Source organism: Antechinus flavipes, chromosome 5 (assembly GCF_016432865.1).
Source record: "Antechinus flavipes isolate AdamAnt ecotype Samford, QLD, Australia chromosome 5, AdamAnt_v2, whole genome shotgun sequence".
NCBI lineage: Eukaryota > Metazoa > Chordata > Mammalia > Dasyuromorphia > Dasyuridae > Antechinus > Antechinus flavipes.
In genome coordinates, this window is record NC_067402.1 from 225,673,639 (window position 1) to 225,697,494 (window position 23,856).

General features: G+C 38.1%; 1 protein-coding gene across 2 annotated transcripts in view; it reads right to left on the minus strand.

Annotated features, from left to right (window-relative positions):
* Nucleotides 1-4,487: 4,487 nt before the first annotated feature.
* Nucleotides 4,488-23,856, minus strand: part of ACVRL1 (activin A receptor like type 1) — a 34,154-nt gene continuing 14,785 nt past the window's right edge. For both annotated transcript variants that reach the window (XM_051963586.1, XM_051963585.1), the window contains 5 exons: nt 23,353-23,499; nt 22,441-22,716; nt 21,328-21,525; nt 13,541-13,671; nt 4,488-12,101 (listed from right to left, as the gene is read on the minus strand). In XM_051963586.1, the coding sequence (XP_051819546.1) occupies nt 11,967-12,101; nt 13,541-13,671; nt 21,328-21,525; nt 22,441-22,716; nt 23,353-23,499 (887 nt within the window). In that variant the 3' untranslated portion in view covers nt 4,488-11,966. The remainder of the gene's footprint in view (nt 12,102-13,540; nt 13,672-21,327; nt 21,526-22,440; nt 22,717-23,352; nt 23,500-23,856) is intronic.

The following is a 23,856-nucleotide window of genomic DNA, read 5'->3' on the forward strand; positions in this document are numbered from 1 at the left end:
TACTAACCTTCTCATAGGGTTTTATATTCGTGTGCCCATAGTCTTTATAATAGGGACAGAGGATTGGTATTGGACCTGTGATTTCATCAGCATAGGGAATTCCCAGATGAGGTAACTCCCTCTGATGGCAGATTTGTTTCAAGCACTGATAAATTAAGTGCCTTGACCAGGATCATACTGACTCTGTCTAGGAAACAGGTTTTGAATCTAGGGCTTGCTGGTTCTGTGGCCATTCTCTCTAGTGAGAATGCTGTCTATAATTTCATAGTAGATCTTCTGCAAAGTGGACGATTTAAAAATATATCATGGTCATTTTGTACATGGCCATTTAATTTATTTGTACATTTGTACATGACCAGAAAGTTGAAGTTAATTATTAATTAATATTTAATTGCTAATGATTTGGAGATATTTGCTATGTCATCACTGAAGATACAAAGAAAGACAAAAGCACAGTCCTTCCTTTCAAAGATAGCATGTAAACAGTTATGAACATACAAGATAGAGATAAAATAGGTGGAAGGTGAAGTCAGAGGGAAGGCTCTAGCAATTAGATATAGAAGGTCTGGGACTGGAAGAGGACTAGAAAAGGTCTCCTTAACAGGTGGGATTTGAGTTGAATCTTGAAAGAGGCCAGAGAAGTCAAGAGACAGAAGGGAGAAAAGAGAACATTTCAGGCATGAAATCTACAACAAATGAAAATCTATCCAGTCAAGAAATGGAGTGTCTCCTGCAAAGAAAGGCAAGAGGACCAGTGTCACCAGCTCACAGAGTGTGTATAAGAGATGGTGAGAGATGAAGCAACCAGGTTATGAAGGGCTTTAAACCCAGGGGATAATTGCAAGCCTAGATAAGTGGGAATATGATAGCATTTTTTGATACTAATGGACAAGTCGGAAAGAGGGGAGAATTTGGGGAGGAAAGATAAAGAGTTTTGTTTTAGACATATTGCATTTGAGATATCTTCCTGCTTGAAATATTTATAAATGGGGAAAAAACAAGCAAAAAGTGGTATGTTAACACTTAGAAAATAAAAGAATGATCACTAAGAACTATCATGGGTTCACATCCTTGAGTCTGAATCCCTGGATCCTCATCTCGACTATAGCATTAAATCATTATGTGACTTCAACTGTCTTATAACTTGAAGACTCAGTTTTCTTATTTCTAAAAGGAAAATAATCTTAATTACTAGATTATTATAAGAAAAGCACTTTCTAACCTTAAATTGTTATGTAAATGTGACATTTGTTATGTTCCAAATTTTTATTATATTTAATATTTTATTAATATATTTTGTCTTTATATTTCAATCATTTCCTATCTTCCTTTTTCTGGCACCTTTTCTGGCAAAGGAAATATATTAAAAGCAATTGATATGTAAATTTTATGGAACATTGTAGAATATTCTGTCTTACTATCACCCACCTGTCTGTTGTGGGAGAAAAGATGTTTTGTTATCTCTTCTCCAAGGCCTTCATAGATTTCTCCATCATTTATAGTATACTTTTCTTTTAGTGATCTTTTCACTAACAATATTGTAGTTATTGCATATATTGTTCTCCTTATTTCAGTCTGCTTTAGTTCTTGTCATTTCTGGTTGCACAATAATTGTTCATTGCATTCATAAACCATGAATTTTTCTAACATTTCCTAATCAATGAACATCATTTTTTCCAGTTTTCTGCTACCACAAAGAATGATGTTAAGAATGTTTTTAATCTACTGAATTTTTGTTTCTAGCTTTGACTTCCTTGGCAGATGTGTCCAGCAGTAGGACTTCTGGGTAAAAGGGAGTGGAAAGTTTGGTAACTTTTCTTGTAGAATTCCAAATTTAAATCCCTAGAGATTTGACAATTACACATCTTTAATGACAGTAGATCACTATGCCATTCTTTTTCCATGCCTTCAAATATTGTTCCCATCTATTTTTTTCAGTGCCAATTTGTATAGGGTAAGGTGAAACCTCAGAGTTTTTTAAATGGCACTTCTCTTATTACTAAAGATTTAGCTAACCACTTGGGTGAAAACAGATGATTAAATTTATAGATGACCTGAATCTGAGAATAATAGTTAATATGCTATATAGCATGCCTTGATGGGCTAAAAAATTGAACAATTTTCTGAAACCAGCAAAATGAAATTGAATATGAATAAATGTAAAGTAATGCTTTCAACTTCAAACAAATCCATTTCCAAAAGCAGGACTGGGGGGAAACCTAACTAAAAAACGCTTTAACAAACAAATAAAAACAAACAAAAATAGGATTTTTAGTTGACTGCAAGTTCAATTTTAAGTTTTGTTTTCCCCCAAATCTCTCTCTTTCTCTCTCTCTCTCACACACACATACACACAAGTACACTTATGCATACATACCCCTAATGAAATACAGGTAACATAAAGTATTATATCAAGAATGGGCTAAATTATTTTCAGGACTAAGCCCATTATGAACTTACTCTCCTCCTCTCACAGTGTCTTTCTCTAACAGCATCTTTCTCCTTACTCTGGTTATGCTCTCCTAACTCTATTTCATATTTACCATTCCATTACCAAGAATTCAGATTCCTGAAAGGTTTATGTAGCCCTTCATTTTGCCTGTAATCTATTCCCCTAAATAAATATACCTTTTGACAAAGAGAATGCCCATTGTGAATTTGTCATATATTTATTTTGAACTTAGAACTGCAACCACAAACTCATCATTGAATAATGAGTAATCCAGAATGAAATGAGAATAATGAGGAGAGCAAGGCCCACAAAGAAAACAACATTGAAAGAACAATTTGGAAAAACTTAAGGACTCTGATCAGTACAATAAACAGCCATATCTCCAAAGGTCTTACAATGTTAAGCTTGACTCAGAGATCATGGACACATATTTCTGGACTTGGTCACTATATAGGCTTTGTTTCTTTGTTACAAAGACTTTTTTCCTTTTTCTTTTGCTTGGTTTGGAAGTGAGTGAATGGATCAGAAATAAGGGAAGTCAAGCAACAACAAAAATAATAGTTCACTGAAACATTTTCAGAATGCACATTCCTTTAGAAGGAAGAAAAGCAGAGATTTCTAAGATTATGTGTAGAATTTAATTGCATACTTTAAAAAACTAATGATGCAAAAGGGAGATTGGCAGTTCATGAGAATCTTCTTTTTAGTGTTCTGCTGTATACGTGAAAATGTTCTCTTTCTTTTTGGCATTCACATTTAGAATTTTGAAACATTTCTTTAAAATGCACAGAAGAGAGTAAAAGGAAAACCAGAAAGAATTCCAGGCAAGCACAATAGCTTTGAAAGTTATATATTGATAAATAATATATATGAAATTGCTTATGGTCTAAGGGAGTCTGGGGAAAGAAGGGAAAAGCAGAAAAGAAGGGAGGGAGAGAATGAGGAACTCAAAAAAGTATTTTTAAAATTATTTTTACATGAAACTAGGAAAAAATAAAATGTTTATAAAAAGAATGCCCATTTAAAGGGTGGAGCACTAATAAGGCAGATGGGAAGTAAAAATCAGAAGCAAAACACTTTTGACAAGGTGAAAGGATAGAGAATAAGATAAATAGGGGAAATAAGATAGAAGGAAATACATGGTTAGTAATCATTGCTGTTAAAAAAAATTTATAGTTTCCATGATAAAAACCTCATTTCTCAAACATAGAAAAAACGGAGTCAAATTTATACAAGTAGAACAATAGTTCTTCAATTGATAAGTGGTCAAAGGATATAAATAGTCAATTTTCAGACAAAGTAATGAAAGGTATTTATATAGTCTATAATCTGTCCACATGGACTGTACTCATACAGATATATGCTCTAACTCATTATTGGTTGGAGAAATGCAAATTAAAACAACTCTGAGCTACTTATATACACCCTTTAAATTAGCTAATATGACAGAAAAGGAAAATGACAAATATTGGAGGAGATGGGAGAAAATTAAAACACCTAATGAACTGTTAGTTAAGTTGTATACTGATTCAACCATTCTGAAGAGCAATTTGGAACTATGCCCAAAAGGCCAGGCATTGTGTCTGGCCAAGCAATATCACTACAAGGTCTATATCCCAAAGAGATTTTTTAAAAAGAAAAAGAAAAAGATCCTCTATGTATATTTATAGCAGCTCTTTTAGTGTTGGCAAAGAATTGGAAATTGAGGGTATATCCATCAACTGGGAATGGCTGAACAAGTTGTATGTGATTGAGATGGAATATTAATGTGCTATAAGAAATGATGAACAGGATGCTCTCTGAAAAACCTGAAAAGATTTACATTAACTGAGGCAGTCAACTGATGAAAGTAAAATGAGCAGAACCAGGAGAACATCATACACAATAACAGCAATATTCTATGAAGATTTGCTATAAATAATTTAGCTATTCTCAGCAATACAATGATACAAGACAATTCTGAAAAACTTATGTGAAGGGTGCTGTATATCTCCAGAGAACAGACAAATTAAAAAAACAATAAAAGAACCCTAAATGAAGAGTGAAGGTATTTTTTTCTTTATTCATTTTTCAGGAGGGAGGAGAGTTATCTGTTTTTTTTTGTTGTTGTTTTTTTAAGTATGACTTACACAGAAATATATTTTATATGACTATCCATTTATAACCTATGTTAAATTGCTTAAATTCTCAGTGGGAGGAGGGAGAGAATTTAAAACTCAAAATTTGAAAAAAGAATGTTAAAATTATTTTTACATGCAATTGAGAAATATTTTTTAAAATTTTAAAAAGAAAAAAATGCACATTTGATGTAGCAGTAGTTAAATTAATGTTTGTGGTCATTCTAAATCCCAAATAAGTCACAAAGAGTTGGATCTGACTGGAAACAACTGAACAAAACAAAAATTTAAAAAGACATTCTAGCAATTATGAAACCTCAATTCCCTTTCTTCTATTCTACTATTGTCATCATTAAATCAGAAAGTGCTGGATTGATGACATTCGTATTTTAGGTTGCTATAGTAAAAAAAAAAATCATCTTCTAAAGATTTCACACTAAAGCCTTTTCACACTTAGCCAGGCAGGTCTTTGGGAAGCAGACACAGACTATCACTGGGACCATTCTCAAAATCTTTCCAATGAAAGGACAATTCCAGTGAAGGAATAATAATTCTTTCATTTTCCAGTTCAACTCTTACCATCCAATGAATCAATCAATGAACAAATTATAATAATAGATACTAAAAGTTGTACTCTGCTGTAGTAAAGAAGCTTAGCATCCATAGAGTCAAAATAAAATGGTTAAAGAAATAGATTGTTCAAATTTTGACCAATAGTTTAATGGGCAGTCTATTTTAGTAACTTGAAAGCACTATGGATAAATAATGAGTTGGGGTCAGATCTTCCAATCACATCATTCACCTGAAATTGCTCATTCCAAAGTTACTAATGATTTGTCAAATCCAATGGTATTTCTTTTTTAAAAATACAATACTTTTATTTTTCCAATTACATGTAAGTTACATGTAAAGATAGTTTTCAACATTATTTTTTTTAAGATTTTGAGTTTCAAATTTTTTCTGCCTCCTTCCCTTAAATTCTACTCTCTCCCAGACAGCAAGTAATCTGATATGTTATACACATACAATCATTTTAAACATATTTCTATTAATCACATTGTGAAAGAAAAATCAAAACAAAAGGGGAAAAGCATGAGAAAGAAAAAACAAACAAAAAAGATGAAAATAGTACTTCAATTGGCATTCAGTCTCCATAGTTCTTTCTCTGGAGGCAGATGGCATTTTTCATCCCAAATCTATCCAATGGTATTTCTTAGCCTTTATTCTTCTTGAAATTTCTACAGCACCTATCACTGTTGGGCATACTCTTCTTCTGGATACTAACTCCTCTCTAGGTTTCTGTGACTCTGCTCTTACTTGGTTTTTATCCTATTTGATGGATCATTCATGTCCTACCCTCTGACTTTGGGTGTACTCTAAGGTTCTGTTCTGTGTTCCCTTTTCTTCTCTCTCTGTAATCTTTCTTTTGTTTATCTGATTAGTTTCTATGAGTTCAATGACCATGTTATGGAAATAACTTCCATATCTATGTATCTAGCTAGGGATGTTATGAGGCTCAAATGAGATAATGGATATAAAGCACTTTGTAAACCTGAAAGCACTATATAAAGGTACTTTTATTGTTGTCATGTTTGATGTTGGTCTGCAGTGTTGTGATAAGTTCACCCCTTTTACTTCATTCCTTTTATTTCAAGCATATTCCTCAACAAATACAAAGGAGTTGAACAACTGGGCTCTTTAAAAAAAAATGTAGATGCTTTTAAATTTAATCTGCATCATTAAGATTATCTTAAGTCTAAGCAATTAAAAATAATAAATCAAGGCCTGATTTTGTAGCAATTCCTATTTCTGAGGTTTAAATTTTCACACTGAAAATTTAATAATCAGTTCTCACAAGCCGGTTAAAGCTGGATCCAGTATCCGCTTGTATTCCTTCTTAGTCTCTCCTAAACTCATCAATTGCCTGTTGCCTTGATCACATGTGTGCCTCATTATCAGTGTACTCTAGATGTCTTCCCATTGTTTCCTCTGAGACTAGGTGTATTTGTGGGAAAATATGCCCCAGGTTTGCAGTGGGGAATGTTTTGTAGCTACTGTTTTTACCATGCCATCTCAGGTAACAATTTTGCTTCAACCTGCCTACTGGCTGAATATGAAAGATAAGTAAACCAGTGGGGGCTTCTTGAGCTATTTAGTTACATAATGTATCTTTGAGCCTGAGGAGAGCCACATTATATTTATTCTCTATATACTTATTTATATCCTTGTCGTCATTCGAATACAGCAATCACCTTGAAAATAAGGATTGTTTCCTTCTGTATCTTTATGTCCCTAGGACCTAGCATAGCAATTGGCACACTTTTGTAGTCAGTTGCTTCATCCATTTTACAATCTGTGAGGGTAAATTGGGGAGGTTTCTCCAGGAGGGGGTAAATGTTTTCGATTCTGATAGTCTGGGTAGTCCAGGGGATAAAGAGCTCAAAGTTGCATGGCTACTTACTCCTACCGAAGGTTAGATTACTTTGGAGCAATTATATACTGGCTACTTGGCTTTATGTGCTGTACTTTATTGCATTTTTTACAAATTGAAGGCTTCTGACAACCCTACAACAAAGTAGTCTATCAGTGCCATTTCCCCAACAGCATATATTCACATTGTGTATCTATATCACATTTTAGTAATTTTTGCAATATTTCAAATTTTTCCATTATTATTGTATTTGTTATGGTAATCTGTGATCGGTGATCCAATTATTTTGGAGCACCAAGAACTTTGCCCATAAACCATGGCAAATTTAATCAATTAATGTATGTATTCTGACTATTTTACTGATGGAGATCTCTCCATCTTTCTTCCTCTCCTCCAGTCCCATATATCCTGAGACACAATATTGAAATAAAGCCAATTAGCAACCCTATAATGACCTCAGAGTATCCAAGTGAAAGGAAGAATCAAACAATAAGGCAAACTTCGATGCTGTCTTATTTTTAAAATTGTTATAGCCACCCCAGCCTTCAGCAACCCTGATTGGTCAGCAACCATCAACACTGAGACAAGACCCTCCAGCAGCAATTAAATAAATAAATAAAATGATTTTCTTAAGGTTCAGATAATGGTTAGAATTTTTTTGCAATAAAATATTTTAAATTAAAGTAAGGAAGGGATGGAAGAAGAGTAGAAATAATAAAGATGTCTCCATCCTCAAGGAGTTTATATTCTAATTGGGGCACCAAATGGAGGACTAAAGTCCTTCTGGGATCCAGGGGCAAAATTTCAATAGAACCAAGCATCCTTTTTCCATTTTCCCTATTCTAAAAGTTTGAATCATCTATATGAACAAAGAAAGCTAATGTTTCTGCTTATGCTTCTCCTATTCCTCTAGTTCCTCTAGTTCTGAGAGATATCACAAAGATTGAAGTAAAGCAATCCCTTGAGGTTCCTTCAAGTTCTGAGCAATCCTAAATCCATTATCTCCTGCTTTCTTAATACCAACCTAAAGAATGTTTCTCTGGATCTCCTAATTTCAATGGTGCAACACCTACTGTGAGATCAGAGGGCCTTCAGACCTGGAGAAGGATAAACTTTGGGGGAGGCATCAGGAATGAAGAAGGGAGTTGGAGAGCTCCAGGATAGAGCAGAGGTCTTTTGGGATGGAGATAGTAGTTCCACTAACAGGGAAGCTACTGCGTAGTTGCATATCCCTCCCTTATAAAGGACCATAGAATAATAGGGCAGAAAGAGAAAGGAAGGAGAGGAGAGGAAGATCTCATCATATTATAAAGACTTTTTTTTTTGAGGAATGGGAGGAGTGACTCAGAGAAATAGGAAGCACCCTCTTCCTTACACTCTCCAGCTTTTATAGCTGTACTCCTTAACCAATTTTTTATTCATTCCCCTATTCCACATACCTTCTTTCTGATATAACCCTATGAGATATAGGGCAGGATTTCTGAGCATTTACTCTCCCAGGGCTTATCTTCAGCAGAAGTGAATCTGAGTCTTTTGAGGATGTTCTTTAGGGAAAAGTTTCTTCAACCGGGAAACAGGGATGGACATTTTCATCTCTGAAACCTTCTGACCACAAGCTTACTAATTCCAGGCATTATCTAAGCCTATGTAATACCTGCTTTGATTAAGTTCAAGACTAGGAGATATAGTGGACAGTTCAAACCCAGCTTCAGACTTTTAACTAGTGGCTCTCTATCTCATTTTCCTCAACTATCAAAAGGAGATTGAAAATAGCACCTGTATCACCAAACTGTTGAGATCAAATAAGTCCTTTTTGTGAAGTGCCTGACATACATAGGTACTTAACAAATGCTTATTTTCTTTCCAATTTGAGATATTAGAGTGATTTATAGGATTAAGAAATCAGAGGTTATGAAATGTACTTTAAAAGCCTCATGGTCCAAAACCTTATTTTATAGGTGAGGACAATGGTTTAAGAGAAGGCAAACGAACCATCCAAGAACACAAAACAAGTTAGTCCTAGAGTCAGGGTGTGAGCCAGGGTCTCCTAATTCTTGCTTCAGCATTCCTGATCCTCTCTAAGATGATTTACCATAAAATTTAAAAGTGTAGTTTCTTGGAAGAGGACGCAATACCTAACTCCCATTCTAGGGAGGTTAGAAGCATTTCCTACCTAGAGGGAGCCAGCTTAAAGGAGTTAAGGGCAGTGAACTTGATCAGATTTAGAACAAACTGAGCTAGTCTTCCAACTCTGTTATTTTCCAGCATGTGGGGCTTACAGTGTAAGATCTTGCCATATCACTCTTCTACTCAATGAACTCCATTGGTTCCCTATCATTTCTAGGATCAAATATAAGTTCTTCTCTTTAACTTTTAAGTCCTTAACATTTCCCGATCTATTTTTCCATCCTCATTCATTGCACATCACTCTCTCTTATGCCTCCAGTGATTCAAGCAAGCTAGTTTTCTTTCTATGTCTCATACGAATTACATATCATCTCTTGTGTTTGCAGTGGTCATCCCCATTTCTAGAAGGCATTATCTCTTCACCTCTTCCTTATAAAATGCCTTTCTTCTTCCAGGATGCACTACCTTCCACTTGAAGCCTTTTTTCAAGACTTTCCCTTTGAAACTAGTAGGTGACATTGTGGAGAGAGCTCCAGACTCAGGAATATTTGAGTTTTAATCCTATCTCAAAAACTTATTAGTTGTGTGATACGGGCAAGTTACTTGATTTCTATTTGCCTCAGTTTCTTTTTCTGTAAAAAAAAAACTAGGGTTGTTGTAAAGATCAAATGAAATAGCAGATATAAAGTGCTTCACAATTCTTAAAGCACTATACAAATTCCAGTTATTATCACTATTATTTATATTTATTTTTAAAGTATTTATTCTGTATACTTATACATGTGCTTCTTTTTTCCATTAGAATGTAGGCTGCTTGTGAATAGGAATTATTTCATTCATTGTATTTGTACTTCCAGTGCTTAGCATAGTGCCTAGAACATAGAAGAAGCTTAATAAAAGCCTGTTGATGGGGTCGATTTGCCTCTCCTTCCCTTGAGTGAACTTCCTCAAGGAACAAGGACAATCTTCACGTTCCCTCCCAGCTTTAGATCTCACAATGCTATGAAAGAAGAGAAGGATGCAGTTTTTCAAGGACACGGGAAACCTTCCAAGGACAGATACAAGATTTGCCATTGTACCCTGGACTCTAGACCTGGGATTTCTGGAGCCTGGGTTTGTCCTGGAGTTTCTAATAAACTCCATCTGCCACATCCTCCCCTTACCCTACACCCCCAGGTCCTACTCAGCTGCACACACCAGCCCATCAGCCTAGTCAGATTTCCTGGTCTTAGCACTCCATCCCATGGTGCCAAGGGCACCAGGTTATATTGAGCCAAAATTTCATCATGTGTAAAAATAAGGTCCCTTCTCATTTCATGTCTCTGATTCTGTGCTTCCTCTAAGCTCAGGAGAGTTTAAGCTTAATAATTGGGGGTCTTGCCAAAGATGTGGCTATTAACACTTGAGCTGGAGAAGGTCAGGGATTTATCATGGACTATTTGAGCTGGAGGGGAGCTTTGAGATTATTTAATTCAATCTCTTCATTTTATACATTCAGTGGGTGGTGTAGGCACTACTTTTCTAAATCAGGATATTATTGGCATTAAATACAGTGGTGAATTTATGAACTAAAAGGTCCTAGGATGGTACCCCAAGTGGCAGGGAATAAATGCCGAATCATCCCCAGCCCTGGCTATTAAAAAGTAGGCACTTTCCTTTTTTGGGTCTTCTCTCAGACTCAGATAGAATCAGTTATTAGCTATTAGTGGCAAAAGACAAGGGAAGGAGATGAATTTGTAGTGGGGATGGATGGAACCTTAGACAATCTCAGAAAGCTCTAAGTATAGCCTTATATTTATTTTGGAAGCCCAGTCAGACTGAATGCTAGCCTTTTCTGACCTTTCAATATCATCACCACCTTTCTGTGACTTGCTAACAAATGCACCAGTCTCACTCTTGCTCAGCATTGACCTGGAAAAGACTTGAAAATTTGTGGTTTAATTCCAGGTTAAGTGGTTTCGGGCAGAGGCTGCTCCTTGGTCAAGGATATTTGATTTGGGCAGAATTTAGTAACCCAAAGTGGCTTCCCACATAATTGTTATTCCATGTCCAGTGATGACATCTGGGAGAGAGCAAGGGGTCCCTTGGCATTGAGTCCACCAGGTCCTTTGGGCGGAGACATGCTGGCTCTAGTCCAGTCCTTGATTCAGTCAGTGATAGAGAATACACGTTGTACTTAGGGTCAGTCCTCATGGCACAAGGGGCATATGATGTGGTGCTGTTCACAAGGAGGTTTACTCTGGAAAAGTGCCATCTGGAAGGGATTGGGGACCTTGCACTCTCTCTGCTGACCCTGGGAAATTGGGGCTGGGTATGGCAAAGGGCACAAGAAGCAGGTGAGGCAGAGAAGAATGGGGTTTCTGTCTCTGTGTTGGTGTGGGCACTTGTGCACAAGGGGAAGTGGGTGGCAGAGTGAATAGGAATTCCCTGCCCCGTAGTTGGTGGGGTTAGCTGGTAGCTACCCTATGATCATGTCTTAGGGCATAGTTGTCCTACAGCTGGGGCCAGCTGGGATCTAGGCTTCCTGAGGAAGGAGGGGTCAGTGTGGGTGTGTTGGGGGTGGGGGAAAGCCAGGCGTCAGGGAGACTGTTCCTTCAGACTGGGCTAAATGCCCTGGCATCAGATTACAGACCCAGCAATATTTTTGGCTGGGAGAGCTGGGGGCTGGAGGCGTGGAGTTCAGCAGCCGTAGCTGCCCTCTCAGGGGACCACACTCCCCATTCTTCTCCTTCTGAGATCGTGGATAATAAGAGAAGCAGACTCTGTAATTTCAGGAGGTCCAAGCCAGACAGTTCCATACAGCCCTCCCCAGGTCAAAGGGGGTATGGGCACCAGATGCCTAGTGTATCACTTTGGGCTTCTCTAGGTTTGCGCAGAGTTTCTGTAGGGTCTTTTTGATACGCAGGGCTGTGAGGCGAGCTGAAGGGTTGGGGTACCAACATTCCCGCATCATTTGTGCCAGACCTGAAAGAAACTGGAGGACAAAAAGAAAGAGGAAAAGGGATTGAAAGAGGGAAATAGGAAGTATGGGAAATGAGAACAACAGAGAGAAATGTTGGGAGAGAGAGGAAGTATGCAATGGAGGAGGGGAAAACAGAAAGAAGTAAAGAGGAATAAAAATGGAAGAAGAAAGGGAAGGAGATAGATTGAATAGAGAAAGAGGGAGAAAAAACAGCATTAGGAGAGAAAAGAAAGGGGGGGTAAAGGAAGAAAAATAGAGAGACAACAGGAGAAGCATTATTTCATTTCCATATGCTATTTGAATCCTGCCCCCATGAATAGCTCCCTCTACAGTCCCCTCTAAGAGATACAGAAGGAAGAGAGAAGTCCCAACCAAAATTCCCCATTGTAATTTTCCTCTATTCTGACTTTTCCAGGATGACCCTTCAACCAACAAAAATGCCACAACAAGATTTTAGAGGAAAAGCACAGGGCGGTGTTCGCTAAAGGTCTTATGGGCTCAGGAGAGGTAGCTCAAGCTTTTCACCCCTGCCACAGACCTTGACCTGTGAGGAGTTGGGATGGGCAGAGTTATTTAGGAAAACATATTAGGGTTAAGAGCCCAAAGAAGAGCAGTGTGGTCATTCAGCTCCTGCATTCAAGGCCAGGAAAGCTCTGCTTACCCCATTTCCAGAAGCAAAGGAATCTCAGAGGGAGTTAGTCCCAAAGACTTTCCCAGGATTTTGTGTATATGTATATGGAGCTATCCAGAAATGAAACAATACCAAGCCTGGAGGCAGCTTGATCTCAAAATCTGACCTCAGATATTTATTAGCTGTATGACCCTGGGCTGGTCACTTTACCTCTGTTTGCCCTAGTCATTTCATCTGTAAAATGAGGATAATAACAGCACTTGTTTCCCACAGTTATGAGGATAAAAGCACTTAGCACAGTGCCTGTCATATAAGTACTATATAATGTTAGCTATTATTATTGGTGGGTTCCCTGTAAGTAGTCAAGCTGAGCCTATATGATCATTTGTCCTCCCAAGACTGAGATTCTAGAGTGGGAATCTTTCTTGACCCTTCTCTAGAATGCTTGAGAAGCTCAAACAAAATAGGGCTTCTCCTTACAGCAATGGACATTTAGGAGATAAAGATGTGAAAAGATATGTTTCAATGTCCAACATATATGTTTTCAAGATATATACATATATATATATGCATTCTAGTGCCTGGCACATAGTAGGTGATTAATAAATGCTTATGAATTGATTTGACATATGCATTGATGGATGAATTGAATTCTCCAGGATGACTCCCTCTGTCCCTACTTCCTAACATCCCTAACCCACTCCCCACCTATACCCTGAAGCTTGTTCATGATGAAATGGATCTGCAAGTATTCAGAGCTGAGAATCCTTCCTCTTCTCCCTCATCCTCCCTCTGCCTCTTTTTGCAAGTACCAACTCACCGGATCTGCAGCCAGACGGTTGGGAATGTTGGGGGTCTGCTGATCGACACAAACCACTTTTTTCATTTCTTCAAAACTGGGGTCGTTGGGAACCATGTCAAAGAAGGGCGGCCTATAGTCCTCCACAATGCCTGGGGAGTAGGGCAGACACACCATGGTGACACGTGTCCCAGTGGGAGGTAAGACACAGAATGGGGAAGACCCCAATCTGGGTCACTGTTTTTAGAATAAGAGGTTCTTATTTCACAGCCTGGCTCTGCTACTTATATAAGATTAGCAATTCATTAATAGAAGTCATCAGCCAGGAGTTTCCTTTCTCTTTCCCATATTAAAACCTCTCTTTTGCTTTACTCCTGTGTCTGCAGAAGGGATGCTCATTCTTCTGGCCAAAGCCAATTATCTCTCTGCTTACATTCCCTCTGACTCCTTCAGGAGCCTCCTCTCCCTCCTCATTCCCCTTGAATTCAGCCTGACAACTGCATCTCTGACTATACATTTGAACAAGCCATTTCCCATGCCTAGGATGGATAGTCTTCCATCTCCTCCTTGCAGAACCTGTTTCCCTCCATGACTCACTCACATGCCAACTGATCCCCCAAGGTGTCAGTCAGTTAGTTTTCCTTGTAATTGACATAATTATCTCTCTATGTTGTACCTTCCCCATCACTCCCCACTTCCCAGAAAATGGAAGCTTTATGAGGGTAGGTCGGTTTTTTGTGTGTTCCTTACATAGGGGCTTAATAAATGAGTGATGGATAGTACTGTAGATACCTTGCTGGAGGAGACTATTTGAGCCTGAAAAATTTTAGTTGATTTATAATCAACCTTGTTTTATAATCAATGTAAAAATAATAAACATAATGAGATCTTTTTTACACTACATCTTTAAGTAAATGTATATTTACAAATTTACATTTATGTATTTATATTTTATTATATTTATTACATATACATATTATACATATATACTCATATTTACATGCACTTTGTACTTGTTCAAAGAGTTTTCTCCACATTAACCTTGTGAGATAGGCAATAACCAGTAGGTAAGTGATGCAGTAGAAAGTCCAGAACCTGGAGTTCAGAGAATTTGAGTTTAAATGTGATCTCAGACACTTACTGGCTGTGTGACCCTAAGCAAAGCATTTAGCTTCTTCCAGACTTAATTTCCTTATCTGTAAAATGGAGATAATAATAACACCTGCTTCCCAAGGTTGTTGTGAAAACCAAATGAGATAACAATGCCAAATTTCTTTGCCACCCTTAAAACATAATGAGAGTGCTAGCTATTGTTATTGTTATTTTATAGATAAGGAAACAAATTCAAGGAAGGGAAGAGAATTGCTTTAAGATCTCAAAAATAGTAAGGATAGAGTCAGAAAACTCAAGTACTTTAACTAAATCTAGTGCTCTTAACATTATGCCATAATGACTCAGATCAGACTACTGGTTCACTTTGGTTTCCACTATGTGTGTGTACACACATATGCATATATATAATAATTATATTATTATATATTACTACTATTCTAGGGCAGTTAGGTGGCACCATAGTGCATAGAGTGCCAGGCCTGAAATTAGGAAACTTCATCTTCCTGAGTTCAAATCTAGCCTCAGATACTTATTAACTGTGTGACCCTATGCAAGTCACTTAATCCTGTTTACTTCAGTTTCCTCACTTGTAAAATGATATGGAGAAAGAAATGGCAAGCCACTTCAGTATCTTTTAACAGGAAAACCTCAAATGCAGTCATGAAGAGTTAGAACCCAACTGAACAACAGTAACCTTGTATTCTAATTCATCTTCCATGCAGCTGCTATGGTGATGTTCTTGAGGTCCTCCCATGTCACTGAGCTGCTTCATAAACTCAAGTCTCCCTATTAACTTTGGCATCAATGTTTGGCTTTGAACATTCTTCACAACCTGGGTCTCTCTTATCATTCCAATCTTTTCACCTTTTACTTACCTCCAATCACTCTTTACTTAATATTCTTAGTGATGCCATAGAACTAGATAAAACCAATTTTTATTTAAAAATCTCTGTTTTTATTCTTCCTGGTTTAGGTTATCATTAGTTATCATTGTTTCATAAAAGGGGTTTGGTAGGATCCCTTCTTTACCAAATTTATTCCAAATAATTTATTTAATATTGGAATTGATTACTTTGTAAGTGTTTGATAGAATTCAGTTGTAAATCCATCTGGTCCTGGTGCTTTTCTCTTAGAAAGTTCATTTATGGCCTGTTCAATTTCTTCTTTCTAAAATAGATGTTTAGATATTCTATTTCCTTCTCTGCTAATCTAGGCAATTTATATTTTTGCAAATGTTCTTCCATTTTACTTAAATTCTTAAATTTATTGGCACATAATTGAACAAAATAACTCCTTATAATTGCTTTAATTTCATCTTTGTTAGTAGAATATAAAAAAGCCACTTTTAGAGAAATCAATCAATCAAATATGCATTAATTGCTTACTATATACCATGAGCTGGGAAATATAAAGAAAGGAAAAACCACAAAAATAGCACCAGTCTCATGAAAATAAATAGATTCATAAAAGATATGTACGAGAATAAAAAGGAAGATAATCTTTGAGAGTTAAATTGACCTATTCTTTTTAGAATCCAACACTCCATTTCTGTGCCTTTCTGATTGTTCCTCTTGTCTGGAATGATCTATCTCTTTATTTCTCCCTATTGACATCTTTGACTTCTGTCAAAACTCAGTTCAAATGCTATCTCCTGCAGAAAGCCTTTTGGGGATTGCCTCCCCTCCCCAGCTAACTTAAGCCTTCCCCTCTCTTCCATATTATGTTTTGTGTTGCTTTTCCCATTTTAGTAAGATCCCTACAAGAACCTTACCCTCAAGTGCTTAGCACATAAATGATACATATTTGTTGATATGAGAGAAGTTTTCCCCTGATGCAAATAAATAGTCCATAGCCCAAAGACTACAATCATTTGAAAATGCAGCGCTGATTCAGCATGAAGTAAATAAAATTAGAAAAATTTCATATGTAAATATATGTGAATGTTTATATGTATGTATGTATATTGATAAAAGATAGCCCAATTCTAACTTGAGAACAGATGATGAAATGCAATTTCTTTCTGAAGAAAGGTGGGGGACTACAGATGTGGAATAGTGTATACTCTGTTCATTACCTTTGCTACGTCAATGGGTTTCCTGCTTTATTTTGTGGGGGTTGAGGGGAATGAGGTAGGAGGAGCACGTGGGTGTTACAAGGTCTAGTTCAATGGGGGTAGAGGTATTTTGGGGTTATATTAAAGAGGATCCTGATATAGAAACAAAAGGCATCAATGTAAGACATGTTTGAAAAAAAAATGAAAGAAAGAAAATGCTTCCTATAGAGCTACAGAAAGCTCTTAGGAAATCTTTGTTCAAATGGGAAGGACCTCTAAGCCTAGAGATAGCCAGCCTTCCTACTCTGTCCTCCAAACTCTTGAATCACAGGCACCGAGCCAGTGACCAAGACCACACAGGCCACATCCCCATTAGGGCCATGCTCCAGCTGTGCTGGAGGTGGCTGCCTTCCAACAGGCCCCTCCTGACTTGCATGTCCTAATCAGCAGTACACTGAGGCCTGAGCATGTCTAATGGGCCTTTAATCAGAGCCAGGGCTGACACCAGATTACAATGTTTATAATGAACACTGTCTGTATGAAGCGAATGAGCTTGCCTTGCCTTGCCCTAAGGAATAATTGAACACCCCTCTTCCTACTCTCCGTGGGATTCTAGGCCCTCACCTGCTTCTGGGATGGGAAAAGGAGTCTCACCTAATTCCAGCTGCCTCCATCCCTTCCTTTCCACCCACCTAGAAGTTTCTTCAATCATCCTGGTGGGGGTGAGGACGTGGAAGAGGCAGATCAGAGTTGTAGGGCTCAGGTTTGGCTTGTATGTCTGAATTCCAATTTCCTCATTTGTAAAACACAGGATTGGATTTGCTTTCTCAAGTTCTCCCTCTGCTCTAAATCGTATGATCTCATAAATCCTAATGCTTCTCCTAAGAGAGACTTCAGTCACCAAGGTTGGTGTGGAACTTCCCTCACGTACGCAAAGGATCCTAATACCACCAGAATGCCAGCCCAACTGTGATTCCCAACATGATTCTTCTTGGTAGGAAAATGCAAAGAGGATACGACTTTGAGATAAAACTCAGATGAATCCAAACTCTGACATTTAGTAGCTGTGTTAACTATATAGACAAGTAATCTCTGAGATAGCTTCTTCATCTATAAAAATGGCAGTTATAAGATACAGTGATAGAACACCTTCCTTTGAGTCAAGCTGAGTTCAAGGCCACTCTGAGATACTAGCTATGTGACTCTGGGCAAGTCACTTAACCTCCATTTAACTCAGTTTTTTTTTTTTCAGTTTTAAAATAAGGATAATAAGGCACTGACTTCCTAGGGTGATTATTTGGTAATATTTGTAAAGTGCTATATAAATGCTAACAATTATTAAAATGGAGATAAAATCATTTTATAAAACTCAAAAAAACTATAGAAATTTGAGGTATCATCATCATCATCACTATTATCTATCTAGTTTTCCCTGAATACCTATTAAGAATTTGTTTTCCTGAAATCAGAGAGCAATTGTCCTAGATGCTCCATGGCCAAGAGAGACCCAATCAGGCGCCAAAATCCATCAGCAAGTCAACTTGAGTATCTATTAAGAAGCTACAATATGAAGCTGGTAGATGGTACAATAGATAGAACACTGGCTCTGGAGTCAAGAGGACCTGAATTCAAATGTGATCTTAGATATTAGTTGTATGACTCTGGGCAAATAATTTAATTCCAGCTAAAAAAAGTCATTATAATAATGATTATAATAATGGGAAGAGAAATTGATCTGTATTTTCATTAGTATATTTTCATTGCCAATGGAAGTAACATCTTTTCAATTTATAATGGTGAATATTAAGTGACTTGCTCAGAGTTACACAGTTTGTATGTATCAGAGACATTACCTCTTGCTGATAGTAATATCATTTAAGGAAATAGTAGAAATTATACAACATGTTACTTTGAACTATAATATTTAACATCTATCAAATACCTAGCAAGACAACTTGTTGGCTAAAATTATCCATCAATTCACTGTCATTAATGGGCTTTCAGAATCCATATTCTATAAGTGCAGACCCCAAAATATTCTGGAGAACTGTACTAGGAAACTGGTCCAAACCTGCATCCAATACCAAACTATTGTGCATAATTGCCTAGACATAACGTAGACCCACAAAAAAACCAAGAACAACATTTTACTATATACCTTTTTCCTAGCTCTTCAGGCTTCCCTAAATGAAAAACTTTTACAATATACACTTATCCCTTCCATATCACAAAGGTTAGGGGCACAACACCTCCTCGATCTAGAAAATTGTATAAAAACTTTTGGCTTTCCTTTTATACCAAAAGAAATCTGAATTTTTTCTTTTTCTTTTGTGGGTTGTTTACAGGATATTAATATAAAATTTGGGTTAAGTATGTGGTTATAGGTTATATGTAGGTCAATTTAAATAAAAATAACATAAAAATTTAAAATACAAACACTATAATAATTTTTTTATGCTGACTCACAAAATATTGAAACCACAACGGGGGATGTGAAAGGGATAATTAGCAGAGGAGATAACATCATGTGGATGATCAGCCCCATAATCCTCTCTGCTACTAGAATTGTACTGAGGATACTTTCCATGAAATTATATAGGATAAGCTGAATTTGAATACTTTTATTTAACTCTAGAAAGCTCCCTTGAACAATACCATGTAGAGCTAGGGGCTGTTGTTTGTCTGTTGTTGTCAAAGACAACCATGACATCAGGGAGGTGATGCCTTAACATGCAAGTGAATTGGATTTGAGAGAAGAAGGGCATGCAAGGTCACTTCCCTCACTTTCCCCTCCAGAGCCATTTGGGTCCAGGAGCCAGATATAGATCAGGATGACTGGAGATGGCACTGGATGCAATGGGAGGCGCCAGCCTTTTTAAGCTAAGGTCTTTAACAAGTCTCAGTTTGACTGAGGCAATGTCTGTTCAGTGATTAAGGCTAGGAAAAAAGAAATGAGACAAAGAATGGCTTTTTTTACCTTGGCCAAAAAAATATGCCATGTAGAACATTAACTATAAAGTAGCATAGCAAGCATGCCAGAACTATTTCTTTCTGAACCCTACAAAAAAGGGTCAAAAATGATAGGGATAATAATAGCTCATATATCTATAGCATTTTAAAGATTTACAGACTGATTTCTTCATAAGAACCCTGTGATAGACCAATATGATAGCCATTTGAAGGAGAAAGAAACTGGGGGAGTGGTTAAGTGATAAAGCCAAATCCACACAGGTAATAATCATCCAAACCTAGATTGGATTCAACTTAGATCTTCTGACTTCAAAAGTCTATGCTCCCTTTAAGAAAATGTTCCTTTGACTGGAAACGGAGTGGATGCCCATCAGTTGAAGAATTGCTAAATAAATTATAGTATGTGGAGGTAATGAAATATTATTGTTCTATAAGAAACAATCAGCAGGATGATTTCAGAGTGGTCTGGAGAGACTTATATGAATTGATGCTAAGTGAAGAGAACACGGTATGTAGCAATAACAGAATTATGCAACAATCAATTCTGATGGATGTGGCTCTTTTCAACAATGAGGTGATTCAGGCCAATTCCAATAAACTTGTAATGGGGTGAGCCAACTGCATCCAGAAAGAGGACTATGGGGACCAAATGTGGATCACAATATAGTATTTTCAGCTTTTTGTTTTTGTTGTGATTTGCTTGCTTTTTTGCTTTTTTCTCTCTCACTTTTTTCTTTTTGTTCTGATTTTTCTTGTGCAGCATAATAAATATGGAAATATGTTTAGAAAAAATGCACATGTTTAACCTATATAGGATTATTTGCTGTCTAGAGAAGGAGGAAAGTGAGGATGGAGGGAGAAAATTTGAAACACAAGATTCTACAAGGGTGAATGTTAAAATATATGTATATTTTATATGCATATATGTATGTATGCATGCATATATACATGTATGCAAAGTTAGTTTTCATCATTCACCCTTTGCAGAACCTCATGTTCAATATTTTATGTCTTCTTTTCCCCCCACCTTCCCTTAGATGGCAAGTAATCCAATATAGGTTAAATGTGCAATTCTGCTATACATATTTCCACATTTATCATGCTGTACAAGAAAGATTAATTCAAAAAGAAAACAAAAAGCAAGAAAACAACAACAAAAAAGGTGAAAATACTATGTGGTAGTCCACACAAGTCCTCCCTCTGGATGCAGATGACTCTCTCTCCATCACGTCTTTTGGAATTGATCTGAAATCACCTCATTGTTGAAAGAACCATGTCTGTCAGAATTGATCATTGCATAATCTTGTTTTTGTATGTATTTTGAAAAATGAAAAGATATTTTAAAAAGAAAATGTTCTTTTGATTCTCTTTTTTAAAAATGATTAGCTGTCACTCTTGTAACAAAGAAGAAAAAAACAAATCAATACATTGGCCATATCTGACATTTTGCATCTATAATCTACTCTCTCTCGAGCCAGCATTTTTTCCAAAGGTTCCCAAAGACATCCCACCTAAACATCATTTTACTGAGATTATAATTCCATCTGCTAATCCCTCCCTCCTCTGGCACTGAAGACTGAATTGGATACTAGGAAGAGGAGTCAACCCATTAGTCTATCATTAGACCAGGGAATAGGATACCTTGGGCAGGGTGAAACAAAATATCACTCACCATTCACTATGGTCCGGCGGGCTATCTCCCATAGCACCAGACCAAAGGCCCAGATGTCTGTCCACTTGTAGGATTCAAAGCAGTCGGTGCGAAGCTGCTCATCCAATACTTCTGGCGCCATGTACCTCTTGGTGCCCACCCGAGGGTTGTTGCCAATGTCCAGGGAGTCACTGCCTTGAGAATGCATTACTGCCAGGCCTGTGGGTACAATGCCTCATCAACCCATGACCCCAACATGCTACCCAGTTTCTGCTTCTCGGGACATTCCCCAAGGCCTGTGGCCCAGAAAAGAAAATCAAGGTGAAGACAAGGGAAAGGAAGTAAAATCCAAGAGAAAAAGAGAGGAAATACAGGTGAAGAATGAAAAATCAAGATAGACTCACACAGACACAGAAATAAGGGCAAATTAGAACATCTTATTTTTTATAACTTTTCAAAGTGATTCTGAGATTATCCCATAGAATCCCATGAGCTAATAACAGCTTCTTAGATTTCTTTGTATTCCTATCACTTGGCTGAATGCCTGGTATGTAGTAAATACTCAGATTTCTATAGCTTTTAAGGCTTAATGAAGCATTTTTCCACACAACACCTCTGGTATCATTGCGACCATTTAGCTGACAGGGGTCCTCAAACTATGGTCCGCAGGCCAGATGCGGCAGCTGAGGACGATTATCCCCCTCACCCAGGGCTTTGAAGTTTCTTTATTTAAAGGTCCACAAAACAAAGTTTTTGTCTTTACCATAGTCTGGCCCTCCAACAGTCTGAGGGACAGTGAACCGGCCCCCTAGTTAAAAAGTTTGAGGACCCCTGAATTAGCAGATGAGGAAACTAGGCCCAGAGTGGTTACAGTTTGCCCAAAGTACATCACTGGCACATGCCAAAGTGGGAGTAGAATCCAGGGCTCCAGACTTAGCCTGCGGCTTCCCAGGCTGACTGCCTCTGCACTAGCAAAGGCTGAGACATGCAAAGACAGAATCACAGAAGAGGCAGAAGCAAACAACAACACCAAAAAGAGGCAGAAGGACTTTTTGCCTGTCTCCCTTCCTATCAAAGAATGAAGACCCATTCCCCTCCCAGGAGCAGCCTCGTCCCATTGCCCGGACTCCTCACCCAGGTCCGCGATGCAACACTGTAGGTTGCTTTTAACCAAGACGTTGCGGCTCTTCAGGTCCCGGTGGGCGATGGCTGGCTTGCCCTGGGTTCCAAAGATCTCCACATGAAGGTGGGCCAGACCGCAGGCAATGGAGTGGGCCAGCCGCAGGGCCAATCCTCGGTCCAGTGGCTGCCGCTGCAGGAAGTCATACAAGGAGCCATGCTCATGATAGTGGGTGATCAGCCACAGCTGGGTACTGGAATTCCGGGAGGTCATGTCAGAAGCAATGAATCCTGGGGGGAAGGGAGAAGAGAACTCAGCAGTGACAAGGACAGGGCTCAGCTTTAGAGGTTGCCTCTTTTATCATGAGACTCAAAGCAAACAGGTGGCTGGCTTTTACGGGTCCAACAGGAGCCATTCACATTTCTATGGTGTTCAGAATTTTAGGTGGGCAGTGCAAGGATTTGGCTGTTTTACACATGACGGAATTAGATCGGGAGTTCTGTTTTGCCTAGGGTTACAAACAGCCGAGGGCAGCTAGGTGGCACCAGAGAGCATAAAGTCAGGAAAGCTTCTATTCCCGGGTTCAAATCTGATCTCAGACACTTAACTAGCTATATGACCCGGGGCAAGTCACATGATCCTATTTGCCTCAGTTTCCTGAGCTAGAGAAGGAAATGGCAAATTACTCCAGTATTTTTGCCAAGAAACCCCAAATGGGGTCAGGAAGAATCAGATAAAATTTAAAAACAATTGAATAACAAAAAACAGCTAGAATCAAAAGTCTGCTCTTCCGAGACTGAATAGTTCTCTTTCTGCTCCATTTTAGATGGGGTATGTATATGTGTGTGCATGTGTGTGCATGTGCATGAGCCCGTGTGTGTGGGTGCTTTGTGGAGGTAGTGCTGGGGCTGGCGCAGTCTGCTCACCAAGAACATTGTCATGTCTGAGTAGCACCGTATTGTAGATTTCCGTCTCCCGGAACCAGGACTGCTCATCCCTGGAGGAGAAGATTTTGACAGCCACACTTTCACCATGCCACAAGCCCCTCCACACTTCCCCATAGCGGCCCTTGCCTGTAAAAGGAATATAAGAAAGGACAAGATGGAAGGGAGAGTCTCATGCATAGGGCAGCTCTATCCTTGAACAGATGCCTGTCCTGTATCCATAGGACCCAATCCTGATTATATTTCAGACCTTAAATCAGTCTCAGAGTCTAATCATAGCTCGTGAATCTCCTCATCCCATTCTCCTAAGAACCCATAAGATAACCCCTCTCTTGCCTTCTTCTTCTGATTTTCCCACCATAGACTGGACCCTTCCCACACCACCCCACACACAGTGACCCCTCTTTTTCCTCCCTCTCTCCATAGCATAGTCCCCTCCAACATACAGGATATCATTTCCCTCATCCCCTGCCCCCATGCACATAA